General features: G+C 45.0%; 1 protein-coding gene across 1 annotated transcript in view; it reads left to right on the top strand.

Moving 5' to 3' along the window:
• GALNT17 (polypeptide N-acetylgalactosaminyltransferase 17) overlaps positions 1-13,808 on the top strand; it is a gene marked incomplete at both ends in the record, with an annotated part of 450,019 nt that overhangs the window by 423,328 nt on the left and 12,883 nt on the right. The window contains one exon of the mRNA XM_079719632.1: positions 4,494-4,589. Coding sequence (XP_079575758.1) covers positions 4,494-4,589 — 96 coding nt within the window. The remainder of the gene's footprint in view (positions 1-4,493; positions 4,590-13,808) is intronic.

Genomic DNA, 13,808 nt, shown 5'->3' with positions numbered 1-13,808 from the left:
AATTATTTTTTTTTAAATCTCAATTCCCAGCTATGATCAATGTTAACATGTTAGGGCATTGGTTTCTCTTACTCCTTCTCTGCTTGCTGAGCTCACCATATACTGAAATATATTTCAGGTGGACTATAGTATTAAATGGAAGAAACCAAACTGAATCAAATTCAGTTTGGTAACAAAATCTAGCATTATTTAGACAACTCTGTTTTTAACACCCCTGTGGGTTCTTTTCATCACACCCAGACCCCAGAGCAGTGGGAAAAAGAGGAAGGCAGAGTGAATATCATATTATATGAGTACTTTCTAGCCTTTGTTTTTCATATACAATTCTGTTTGAGAGTTTTTCCCCAGGCCAGTATTTCTGGTTTTAATGCTCCTTGCTCTTTCTTCATTTTTTAGTTTGATTGTTTGGGGGCTTTTAACAAGCTTTCTCATCATGTGCACTGAATATGCCCTGTTCTTATAATTACATTTTGGTAACCTCTAATTTTTTTTTAATTAATCTCTGAGCCTGCAAAATGAAGGGTCAAGTGGTATGTAATACAAGAACTTTTACCGACCTCTTCATCATTTGATGTTAATTTTCAGTCTTTTGTTAATATTATGTGGAATGTTAAAACTCAAACATTATTATACTTTATTTGCACTTTATACCTTCTTGAAGAATAACTTTTTAGTCAAATGCAGTTCGGTGACAGAATTTACCATTATTCAGACAATTGTTTTTTTTGTTTTTTTTTGTTTTGCGGTACGCGGCCTCTCCCGTTGCGGAGCACAGGCTCCGGACGTGCAGGCTCAGCGGCCATGGCTCATGGGCCCAGCCGCTCCGCGGCATGTGGGATCCTCCCAGACCAGGGCACGAACCCGTGTCCCCTGCATCGGCAGGCGGACTCTCAACCACTGCGCCACCAGGGAAGCCCCAGACAATTGTATTTTAAGGCTCACTGCTACTAGTTCTTTTTGCCACACCAGACCCCAGCACAGAGGCAAAGGGAGACAGACACCTCTGAGCAGATGTCAGCCCCTGGTGTTTCTGCCTCACCCTACAAGCAGTGTTGGGGCCCATACCCACTTAGATAATAAGTCATTCTTCCTTGAGTTGTAAATTTTTATTCCGCTCTATTAGCTTGAATGTCTTAAATTAATTTTTAAAGAAAGATATGCAGGGAGGGATAAAGTAGGAGTTGGGGATTTGCAGATACTAACTACTACATATAGAGTAAACAACAAGGTCCTACTGTATAACACAGAGAACTATATTCAATATCTTGTAATAAACTCTAAAGGGAAAGAATATGAAAAAGAATATATATATAAGAATATATATATAAAAGATACACACACACACACATATAACTGAATCACTTTGCTATACACCAGAAACTAACACAACATTGTAAATTAACTATACTTCAATAAAAAGACAAAAATTTTTAAAGATATGCAAATACTTTATGTCCTGGCTCTTACATGTATAAGATATTGCCTTTCCAATGCAAAAGCACTTCAGTGTGTACAGAAACATTAGCCACCAACTCTTCTGTTCAAAATTCTGTGCTAGGCTCTTACTGAAAAGCCTTTGCTCCCTAGTTCACTTTTGCTCATCTTTTTTTTTCTTTTAACATTATTTATATGAAATACGACACACATACAATATGCATAAACCAAACATGCACAACATAATAATATAAAGCAAAAATCCATGTAGCCGTCCCCTGGGTGAAAAACAGAACATTGCCAGCATCTCTTGCACTTAATCCTCTTTAACATTTAGCTCAGGAGTCATCTCCCCTTAGTCTCTGAAGCCCTCAGGTGGGGCGAAGGCAGGCTCCTTGCTGCCCTGGCATAATTCAGTCATTGTACTAGCTCTTCCTGTGTCTGTCTCTCTCTCCAGACCATGCTTCAGAGCAGGGACTCTTTTTTTTTTTTATCTTTGTGCTCGTTACACTTAGCACAGTACCAGACCCTCAATAAATATTTATTAAATTACTGAATGAGAGATGTGCTTGCATAAACATTAGAAACAAAATTTTAAAGCCTGGCTTTCTGAAATCATTATATGGAACACATATGCCACAAAAATATTAATATCCTTAATATGTAAGGAGCTCTTACAAATCTATAACGAAACCACTTGAGATCCCAATGGGAAAATACATAGGTAATTCTCAAAAAGGGAATAATTGCTAGACATGAAGCATTCCAATTTACTATTCAGTATAAATTTATAAAAACAGGATATCTTTTGTCTGCTCTCAAACAGTAATATTTTTAATTAATTTTTATCACCTCTAATTTTTATTTTACACTTAGTTTAAATGCTTTGTTAGACTTCAGTAGACATTTTTACCATATTACTCTTATGTATACATAAAAAGAAAAATAAAAGCAGAATACATTGGTAAAGGTATTTCTAAAATTTCATCACTTTCAAAAATTTAACTCTTCTGAATTATTTTTGACTGAGAAGTTGTCTGGGCTTTTCCATGTAATTAATCTTTGCACCATTGGAAACACTGGCAACAAGCATTTCCTTAAAGCATCCATAAAAGAGCTAAAGTCATAGTGCTGGTCTCCTAAGCTAGCTTTGCAATTCTTTAAAGATAGCTCTCTTTGGACCAACTTTGGGAATGTTGTTTAATAGGTCTGATTCATCACTTCTGTCTACATCCCTCTTTATGGACTTTTGGAACCTTGGGTTTAAAAAGAATGCTACAGGGAAGGAAGGAAGGAGGGGAGAAAGAAAGGAAGGAAGGAAGGGAGGGAGGGAGGGAGAGAGAGAGAGAGAAAGAAAGAAAAAGAGAATCTCTCCTAGGTATTTCAAACATGGGATTTAATATAAGGAATTGGTTTCCAAGAGAAAAGGGGTGATAGATATCAGAAGCTGCTTTTCCTCTGGCTTGAAACCTGTAGCTTACAAAAAAAAAAAAAAAAAAGAATGCTCCCCCATTGATTTTTTTTCCCAAGCTGATGTTCTTTTTCTTTCTCTCTGTCCAGCTTTGAGATATAATTGACATATAACATTGTATAAGTTTAAGCTGTACAACTTGTTGATTTGATACACTTATATATTGCAAAATGATTACCACCATAGCATTAGCTAACATGCCACATAATTACCATTTCTTTTTTGTGGTGAGAACATTTAAGATCTGCTCACTTAGCAACTGTCAAGTATGTTGCTATCAATATTGTCAGTTATAATTACCATGCTGTACATAGATGCCCAGAACTTACTCATCTTATAACTAGAAGTTTGTACACTTTGATCAACACAATACTTTTAAATGGTGAAACTCAGGACTGGTTAAGTACTTACATACCTTTTGGATAGGAATATCAATTAGTCCAAAGCTTCCAGAAAGCAGTTGGGCAGCATGTTTTAAGAACATTAAGGTCTCCATACCCTTTGATACCGTAGTCTCAGTTCTAGGAGTCTATTCTTAAGGAAATCTGAAACGTGAACAAAGCTTTATGCTTTGTTGCTCATTGCAGCCAAAACTGAACAAAATTAAATTGTCCAAAATTGGGGAAAAAATTGTGTAAGAGGATTGTGAACCATTGTTACTTTCCTCTGTATTTTCCAAAACATCTCAATGAGATAGTGTTACTTTTTAAATCTTTTTTTAAAAGTTATTAAAAGTCTGCTCAGTTGTCTGAACCCAGACACAACTTGGGTGTGCAAAAGCAGATTGCCCCGTGCCTCTCTTCTTGATTTATCCCTGGTTAGTTTGGTTTCCGTGGAGAATATAATCTGGAGAGGGCTCAGATGTATGAGGTAGACCAACAATGTTGCCATTTTCCCACTGGTTGAGATTTCAGGTGGTGGGTGGGATGGACACCAATATAGCATCACAGTGGGCCTGGAGATCCAAATTAGGTAAGTTCTTACATGCTTCCAAAGAGACATGCCTAGATTCAGTGATGTTGTCTTGGGAACATTTGTTTTTTCCTCCGCAAATTCATTCCAAACACTTACAACGGTACCTGGTCCAGTGTATGCATTCAGTAAATATTTTTTGAATATATGAATGAATGTTGCTTGAGCTTTTCCTGATGACAAGGTTTTTTTTTTCTCTTTTGATTACTATTTTTCATTCCTCTATGCCAGTAATGACCTGAAAAGCTGACCCATGGTTCCCAGGGTTGTGGAAACCAGTGCTGGTACCGAGGTCCACTTGGATAACCAATGTGTAGTCAATGTTCCCATGTCCAAAGGTTCTCTGAGATCTTCCTTTGTGCTGGGGATGGGGGAGCTATGTGCATGTGTGTGGGTCACAGGCAGAGGGCCAGTACCCACACCACCCACTGGAGGACTTTGTTGCTAAAGTGATCACCTCACAGACTGAAGCTTCGGTCCTTACTTGGGGGCGGGGGTGTGGGTCTCATGGCCTTTGCATCAAGAAGTCAGAACCAAGCCACAGTGGACCAGTGGATGGGGAGCAGTAGCTCCACCAGATGAGCTCTGATGAGTCATGTTTTGCCTCTTCCTGCAGCTTCGCAACAGCAAGGCAAAAGACGTCTGCTTGGACCAGGGGCCGCTGGAGAACCACACAGCAATACTGTACCCGTGCCATGGCTGGGGACCCCAGGTAGGAGCCCATCTCTGACCAGGAAGGGAGTAAGTTCACCGAACCTACAGGGGATTTGAAGGACTTCTGGGAACTTCTGTCCTCTACTTTGGTAATTGTTACCTGTTCTGAGCAGCCGAGAGGCTTTCTGGTGGTTTCTCTATAGAGACTAGGGAAAAGATTCACAAGTGGTAGCATCAACACAAATATGAAGAGGATCAATGGGCACATTTCCTACTGAAAGGAGACTGCATACAATTTGTGTCATTTGCTAATAGGCAAATGGATGCCACGTGTACATATGTTTAATTATAACCAAATATGCCTGTTTACAACTTCAAAGAAAGAGTTAGCAGCTTCTCTCATGAGAATCTGATTGATACCTCTGTTCTGAAAGACCATCACCAGTTTGGTGGTAAGCATGGCCTGGTCTGTAAGTGCTGGTACAAGTGCCAAGCACTGATTGAGAAGGAGAAATGTGCTTGCAGTAATATTTTAAAGAACACACGTGTCTTCTGGTCTCCCAGGAAATAGCAAAGATAACCAAAAAGGGCAAAACAATCAACCAACAGAGTAAAAATAGAGCCTTGTAAATGAATTTCCTTTGACAGCGTTGTGCTAGCCCACAGTGGTGTGTGTGTGTGTATGTGTGTGTGTGTGTGTGTATGAGTGTGTGCACCAAGAGCTTAGCAGAGATCCTCTAGAACTGGGAGAAAATATATCCAAAAATATTAGACTTGACATGCATCAAAGTTTAAACCAATTTTATGTCAACCAATAGTAATAAAAGGCAAGCTACAAACTGGGAAAACATATTCAATCCCAGAGGAGCACAAGATGGTTGGTTCTAAGCCAGACTCACAATCTCTGTTTGTTCATCTGTGAAAGGAAGACAGTGGACAGAATGCCCCATAAGCTCTCTTCACCTCTCTCATGTTTTATGGACACACACCTTACGTGCCAAGTTCACGTTCATCGGTCATACACACAGACTCTTGCATGCATTTATGGCTCATGGTTCTCTCTGCTCAGAGCACTTTTGGTTTCCCATTAAGCCAGCATCTGGAAAGAGAAGAGCTGTATTTCCTTTCCTATCACCACAGGTAGTTCTTATAATCCAGACCCTCCGCTCCCTTGAGTGTGTGATGTGTCCTCTGAAAGTGAACAAGTAATGCCAGGCTGAATTTGCTCCTTTTCTCCTTGCGGTCACTTTAGGAGGCAAGCAGGCAGCATGGGGAAACTGAGGCACAGAGGAGCAAGTGCCTGTGAACAGGCTCTTTTGGGTTGTGCTGGAGCAGGCTCTCCAGCACAACCCAAGCATTTTAAATTCAAATCCAGTCCATTTAATTCCAGATAATTTCCTGAGCCCTACCACTGCCTAAAAGTGCCCGCAGGGAGTAGAAGAACGACCAGGAAGCCTAGACCTGCTTCCTTCCATGGAGAAACAGAGCTTTAGCATCAAAGGCAAGAGGCACTAAAGAGCCCAGTGTCTTCATCCATTCATGTCTTCCTTCACTCAACAGATGGGTCTTGAGCACCTACTGCAGACACTGGTGACGACTGTGTTTGGCAGTTGATAAGATACAGCCCCTGCTCTCAAGTGGTTTACACTGGAGGAGGAAAGACCAGGAAACCTACAGCGTAGAAGATGTGAGAAGAGTGAGATAGCCTGGGGTGCTGGGTGCTAAGAGGCAGAAAGTGGCCCAGTTTGGCCAGGGCTTAGAATGCAAGAGGGAAGGACGTGCTGAGAGATGAGGCAGAAGAGAGATGGAGAGGTGGCTCTCCAAGGCCTCATAAGACATGTTCCAAGGCACTGGGTCTCACACGTCAGTGTGCAGCAGAATCATCTGTAAGGCTTATGACGGCACCAGCTCCTGAGCCCCATCCTCAGAGTTTCTAAGTCGGGGGGAGTGGGGGGCGCTGAGATATTGCATTTCTAACAAGTTCCCGGTGATGCGATGATGCTGGCCTGGAGAGTTTGGGACTTGACCCTGAGGGCACTGGGGAGCCCTTGAAGGTTCATCTGCTGCTGTGGTGGGGGGCAGTGTGGTCATGATATGTTTAGATCAGGCACAGCCAGTCCCGGAGGAGTTTAGAGAGGGATGGACACTCTGGAGCCGTCCTGACCTTCAGTCCCTACTGACTCTCCAGTTCTTCCCTCCCAGGGTCTGGAGGAGTAAAGTACCCTAAAAGTCTTGGTGGCTGGGGAACTGGAGGTGGGGAGTTGTGGCCTGAAGGGGACGGTTGTGTCAGCCATTTAAGAGGCTGCATCTTGGGAGAGGTCAGATGACAAGCCAGTGATCCACCCCCACTAGTCTCAGGCAGGATGGCTGGGAGAGGAGATGGTGACGTGGTGGTACTGGGCCAGGAGGGCAGCTGGAGCCTGGACACTGAGCCTTGGAGGTGCCCACTTCTGGGCCACCATGCTGTACATGACCATCATTTTGGGAAATGCCAGGAGTAGCTTTTAGAACCCTGAACTCCCAGGTTTCCTCGTCCGATCTTCTGAAGAGGTCCCATTTGAACTGAGTACTTACTAACTGTGAGGTAACAGACCCTGTCACATGCAGGGATTTGTGTAATCAAAAACCAGCCTGTGAAGCCAACTTCTGTGAATGAGAAAAGGAGTAAAGATGGTCCAATAAATGTCTCCCAGAGACCTGAGGGCTTCCTCCTATAGCTCTAAGTAGTGCCTTCTTACCTGGATGTTTCAGGGGAAGGTTTTCTAAGCCACTCAGGAAGTTTTTGGCTGAACCTGAGGGCCAGGGCATGAAGGCAGCTGCATCTGCCTTTCATAGCCCTGCGGCCACCTCCTCCCAGGGCCCCCTGCCCTCCCCATGTACCCTGACTGCTCAGAACCCCCGTCTGACACCCTTGTGTTGCCCACAGCTCCAAGCGGTCTGGGGCAGTTCCCTGAGAACTTGACCTTCCTCCCCCTTCTGTCCAGAGCCTTTACTCCTGTTGCATCCCCTCCTTCAAGGTCCCACTGGTCACCTGCTAAACCCATCCAGCTGGAATGCCCAGGTAGCCTACCTCCCAGACAGCACAGGCGAAATGTAAGGAGAGTCTTTGCCCTGGTGACTACCTGCCTACTCCCTGCCAGGACAGGTGCCGGGCACCAAGTTCTCCTCTCCTGCTGGGAGCTGGTGGCCTTCACAGCCCAGTACAGGGGGCTTTCTTGGGATATATCTAGAATTCATCGCTCACCCATTCCACCTGCATGCAGAACTTTTCCAAATGAATTCTCCTTCCATTTAGTTGATGATGGAATGGCAGACCAAATCAGGCTGGTCCTTGCTCCCCCGCCCCCCAACTCTGGGATGAGTTCCTGTAAGTGGGGACCATGGTCGTTTCCCATCAGCTGATTTTTTGAAAGTAGAGCTAATGTTTTGTTTTGGTTTTTTTCTCTTCCACCACATGTTCTGAATTAGAGTACATCCTTGGTACTGCTTTCCAGCTGCCAGGCCGCCCTTCCTCATGCTCACCAAGGTTTCCTCCCCCTCCTGCCCAAACCCGCTCCCCCTAGGCTAGGAGTGTTGCCCCACCAGTCACGTGCCTTGGCATCTTTTTAAACCAATTCATAAAGTGCTGTTGGGCAAACAAACTGAATCAAAGCTCCCGTAACAAGGAAACTCCCAGAAGAAGGAATTGGTGTTCCACAGACATTGTTAGCTTAATTAATGGACTCTATATCGTAATTTATTATCAAACAGCAATTAAACAGAGATAAAATAGGCACTGAGGAGGGTAATTTCCTGCCTTGCAACATGTGTTTGTCAACAAGATGGAAACGGTTCCCAGCCACTCAGAGAGCCTGCTCAATCACGAGCTAGTGACCAGCCTTGCTCTTGTCTGGTTACTAATTTGCATTAGACAAACAGCCGTTTCTTTTCTGAGCCAGTGTTTTATTTAAATTTTTTTTTCTTTAAACTGGCTGTCTTTTTATCTTACAATTATTTTAAATAAATTTTATATCACAAGCATAAAAGAAACAGATGTCAAGGGCACAGTGGCGGCCTTCGGTGTTGGCTTCAACCCATTCAGAGCGGGAGGTCTTGTCTAGGGAGGCCCAGGGCTCTCCCACACACTCCCAGCTTTTGCCATCCTGGGCCCAGGTCCCCGTGGGTCCCTTCAGTGCAGCAGCCAAGGTCTCCCTGCAGGGATATTGGCCATGGGATTGTCCTCCTCTGCCAGCCCCTTCCTGTTCTCTCTCCCAGCCCACCTGGTCAACCTGTCAACCTTCCCCTTTCTGATTTCCCTTGAGGACGGAGGTCAAGAAGAGAGAACAAGGTAGGCAGGGCTGGGCCCGGGGCATCATTCTTTCATTTCGTGGTGCTCTCAAGTCCCTGCGACTGAGCTGCTGCCCGAGGTCTCAGTGATGCAGCTTCATGGGCCAGTGCCGTGGCTGGATTGAGACAGGGAACAAAAGGCTGACAATAAATCCATTTCTGGTTTGGGTAACATTTATCCTATCAGGTAAGTAGTGACTCCCCCAGCCCCTTTGAAAGTTGAGATTCAGGTAATGCCAGGCCACTTTCCAAACCATCCTGTGACTCCTGGTCTTGGATGCTGGGCTGTACATTTGTGGGAGGGGACATGTCTTACATTCTTGAGCCCCCAGACGTTCTCTAGCTCCCAGCAAGGCATGGAAGAAAGACTTGAAGCATGCGTAGGGGCGACACATCTAACCTGAGGACCAGCTTCACTGGGAGTGTTCATGGGGACCACCCATACAGCCTCACGGATTCCAGTGCGGGCTCCTCCCTCCCGAGCTGTGGACCGTCCACAGCTTCCAGCAGCCCCGCCATGGACAGAGCATGACCAGCAAGCGTTCCAGTGCAGTGGCCCTGGAGACTCCACAGAGCACTTTTTTTTTTTTTTTTTTTTTTTTTTTGCAGTACGCGAGCCTCTCACTGTTGTGGCCTCTCCCATTGAGGAGCACAGGCTCCGGACGCACAGGCTCAGCGGCCATGGCTCACGGGCCCAGCCGCTCTGCGGCATGTGGGATCTTCCTGGACCGGGGCACGAACCCGTGTCCCCTGCATCGGCAGGCGGACTCTCAACCACTGCGCCACCAGGGAATCCCCCACAGAGCACTTTTTGAAAGAGTTACAAGCTGTAAAGGATGTTCTTAAGACGAGGTGTGCACCTTGGAGAGGAATTGAGAGAAGTCAGGCTTTGTTCCCAGGAACGTTCCTGTCCAGTGGGTTCCTGGGAGGGTATCACAGGTCTCCCCTGTTTGTCCTACGGTCAGTACGTTTAGTCTTCCTCTCCCCTCTTTTCTGAGAAGCTCACATTCCCTCCCTCAGTTAATTCATCAACAGAATGACAGATGAGAATTCTTTTATCCCATAATTAAATGTAATCTGATCTTGGACTTATTCCTTGATGGCTTCATCGTTGAAGCAATCCATCATCCACACACCTTGTCACGATGATGCATTTTGCCAATAAGGCACTAGCGCCCCACGGAGTGACAGAGCTTAGCCTGTGGGGGGCACTCAGAAAATGCAGAAGTTAATGACATCCAGCAGCCTTGGCTTCCAGATGAAGTCATGTAAGTGGTGGGCTCAGGGGACGGAGCCATGGAGAGCACATAGGGGTTAGCACCCGGGGCAAGGTGGCTCTGCCCCAGCAAACAGGCCCGTGATTCTGGGAGCAAGCCTCCCACATTCGGTAAGAAGCAAACCCTGTAATCCCTTGATTCCTGGAAACCACAATGAGGTCAAAGCAGAGCAGCCTTAGACGCTGTGGGAAAATAGGGTTGGAGGAGCGAGGGCAGGTATTGTTTACATTTGGGAAACCTACACACACACAAAAGAGCCAGCAGAAAGCAGGAGAGACAATACCGGTGCTGAAGCGTGACATCTCGGAGGTTCTGAGCTGCAGTATTTCCACTTCCCATCTTTTAGGCAATATTTTGAAAAACCCTCCCCTGCATTCCGGTGTGACACTTATAAATCCGTTATGCTTCACGGCAGATTCTCTTTTTTTGTTCCTCTGACTCACTTTCTCTCCAAATATTCAAAACGTTTCTGGTTTTATTATTTCAGGGCTGTTAGCTCCTGCATCCCGGGCTGTGCCTTCATCTAGCCCGTGTGGGCATCCCTCACACCCACCCTCTTCGCAGACCTCGAAGGAGAGCGGGGTTACTTGCTTTCTGCTCCCTGAGACTTTCCCGAGACTTAGCGGGAGACCCAAGACTCTTTCTCTGCCATCTGCTTTGCTTTGCTTTTCTATTTCCAGTCCCTGGTTCCCACTTTCTAATCCCTGAAAAGTAGATCTCACAGACCACATACAGGGAACAGGGAAGCTTGATGTCCTAAATGGCATACAGAACTACAGACACATGTATTTGATTTTGCTTAAGGGGGACTCCAGGTTAAGGAGGAATTCCTGTACTTCTTCTCTCTCCCCAGAATGGGTTGATGAGCTAGTCTTTCCAGAAAATCAGAGTTACAATCATAAGTTGTTTTCCAGTGAAGATTCTTAGTTAAAATTTTACATCTCCTTGGAAGTTATTCGGTGTTGTTTGTTTGTTTGTTTGTTTGGGCCACTCCAAGGGGCTTGTGGGGCTTGTGGGGTCCTAGTTCCCCAGCCAGGGATTGAACCCAGGCCACAGCACTGAAAGCTCCGAGTCCTAACCACTGGACCACCAGGAAATTCCCATCTCCTTAGAAGCTCAGTTAATTTTCCTCCAGACACGAAAAGTGATCCAGGCAGGTTTTGTGTTGCTGTTAGGCTTGGAATAATGAAATCAGATGGAACATTAGGTTGGTGGCCACATTAGCAACTGAGCCTTCCTACCTTGCCCAGAGCTATTAAATTCAAAGTGAGTCACTGCCAATCTTTTTCTTGTTCCCTAAAGGTGCAACAGCATTATGGTGAATTTGAAAAAGACAAATTTAAATCCTACCACCCTCAAACAACCATTATCATTTCTGAGGCTTGCTTTCAGCCTTTTTTTTTTTTTTTTTCAAAGAAATATGTTGTTTTCTTAGGTGGTTTTCATATCACCGAATTAATAAGGAAACAACATTGCCGCTTCTGAAGGACAAGGGGGAAGGTGAAACCACCCAGTAAAAAGGTCTTTGTGGTCTTAGCACCATGAGATGCAGCAGAGCAAATACAAAATATTTGAACAGTCTTGTCCCCTGACCGTTCAGTTCAGAGTTTTGATTTCTCTTTGGAGCAGTGGTATCTGTTGAATGATTATTTTCAAAGACACTGCTTGTTTGAAATGAAGAGGGTCTGAGAACATGGCCGATCAGAATTAAGGGTGGATCCTAATGTCAACTGAAAAAAAATGCACAACCTAAAAGTTGAGAGTTATGTTTTATTCGGCGGACATTCTTAGAACTTCGAGCCCGAGAGACAGCCTCTCAGATAAACGCTGAGAAAACTGTTCCAAAGAGGAAGGGGGGAACCAAGGATATGTAGGAGTTTTTACAACAACCCCAGGTAGTCAGAAGAAAAGGTTACTGTAAATAAAAGAAAACTAGACTTCTCAAGTTACGGAATTTAGCACTTTTCTATGTACGTGAAGATGCAAGAGTCTGGGCTCACTGACATCATTCCTTTGATATGCACCTCAGCTATCTGGGGCCAGTATCCTGTGTTTTCTCATTCTGAGGCTGCACCGTCTGGGGTGGCTGCAGTTTGATGACTGCTAGATGGCAGGTATTCTGTTTCCTTCCTGAGTTCCCTCAGGGCTCACCGTCGAGGTGGCTGTAATCCGTGAGGACTGCGACATCCTTTGTTTACTGATATGGCAGGCAATATTTTATTTCTCACTAAAGAGTTTAGGGCTAGTGGAGTTTAGGCCATTGGTACAGGATGGCGGGGCTTCTGGAGTCTGGGTTTCCATTAGACGAGGCCAAAGGAAGACCGAAGTGTGGGTGGCTGAAGGTTCTAGACTGTCCTCATTGTACCATCTGCCTGGCTCAGGAGCTAGAGTTGTCCAGAGTGCCAAGTATGAGACACCTTGCTGGAATTCCACCCACACAGTGGACCACTGAGGGTGCCATAGGTGCACAGAGGTTGGTTCTAGAAGGTGTGAATGAAGGCCTTCTCCAGGTTGCTCTGTGACATGGCCTTGCCATCACCAGCCGCCTGTTGGGAGGGCCCTGCACAGACCGCTCATGGCTTCCTCCACAGCTTCAGGGTCTTAGCGTCAGGTGACGGACTCTGCTTTCAAGGGACTCTGATCAATCATCTTGACTGCTTGATTCTGCTCCCTAAAGACTGCATTCATGTCTGTGAAGTTCCTGCATGCCTGAGTCTGTGGCCCCTCCATGGAAACGTAAATGTCAATCAGCCAAATATTGAAGGTGAATCACAAGACACCTTGCAAGAAGGTTTTTTGTACAGGATGAGAGTTCTCATCTGCTCAATCTCAGTATCCCGTATTTGAATAGTTGATTTGGCCATGAGCAGGAAAGGAGATTTCAACTTGGTGGACATATGGACAGCCAGAGGGTCACCCTAGCACTCCAGATATTTTGTCATGCAGGCTTTGTTGGGGGTGAGGCTCCTGATACACTGCCAAGCTGAGCCAGGAGCTAGCTCAGCTCAGGAGTCACACGTGGCTAGTGAAGGTCTTTGGTTCCTGCATCTTAGCAAAACTGGAAACCAGGAAATGACCCTTCACATCCCTCACCAAACGAATTCCTCCCTGGCGATGCTAAGAGAGGTATTGCCTTTCTGTGTGCTCTTCTGTCCAATGGGAGTTCCACATCACACCATATGTCTCCCTTCTTCCACAAACCTCAATGGTATTACAAAAAGTCCCTCTTTGTAAGAGAAAAGTCTGTGAGGAATCGGAGCGGAAAGCCACTTTTCTACTAAACTCATTCATAATTGGGAAATTCATAGTAAAATAACACTAAGATTCTATTTCTTACCCATGATATTTGCAAAAATTTTTTACTGTGACAACATACTCTGTTGTCAAGGTTCTTGAGAAATAGCCAGTGTCATAGATTGCTGGTAGAAATGCAAACTGGTGCCACCTTTCTGGAGGAGAGTTTGGTAGCACCCAACAAAGCTTCAACTTAATTTTCCACTTACTTTTTGTCCCAGCAATCCCACTTCCAGAAATCTACTCTGAAGATACATCTTCAACAACATGAAAATCCAGATGTACATTGCTGTACTGTTTGCAGTTGCAAAATGTTGGAAGCTACCTTCATGCCTAGTCATGGGGGAGAGTAGTTGAATAAGCTGTGGCACATCCACACC

The sequence above is a fragment of the Hyperoodon ampullatus genome (assembly GCF_949752795.1).
Source record: "Hyperoodon ampullatus genome assembly, chromosome: 14".
NCBI classification, from domain to species: Eukaryota; Metazoa; Chordata; class Mammalia; order Artiodactyla; family Ziphiidae; genus Hyperoodon; species Hyperoodon ampullatus.
The sequence above is the reverse complement of the archived record's forward strand: the minus strand, read 5'-3'. Positions and strand labels throughout refer to the sequence as shown.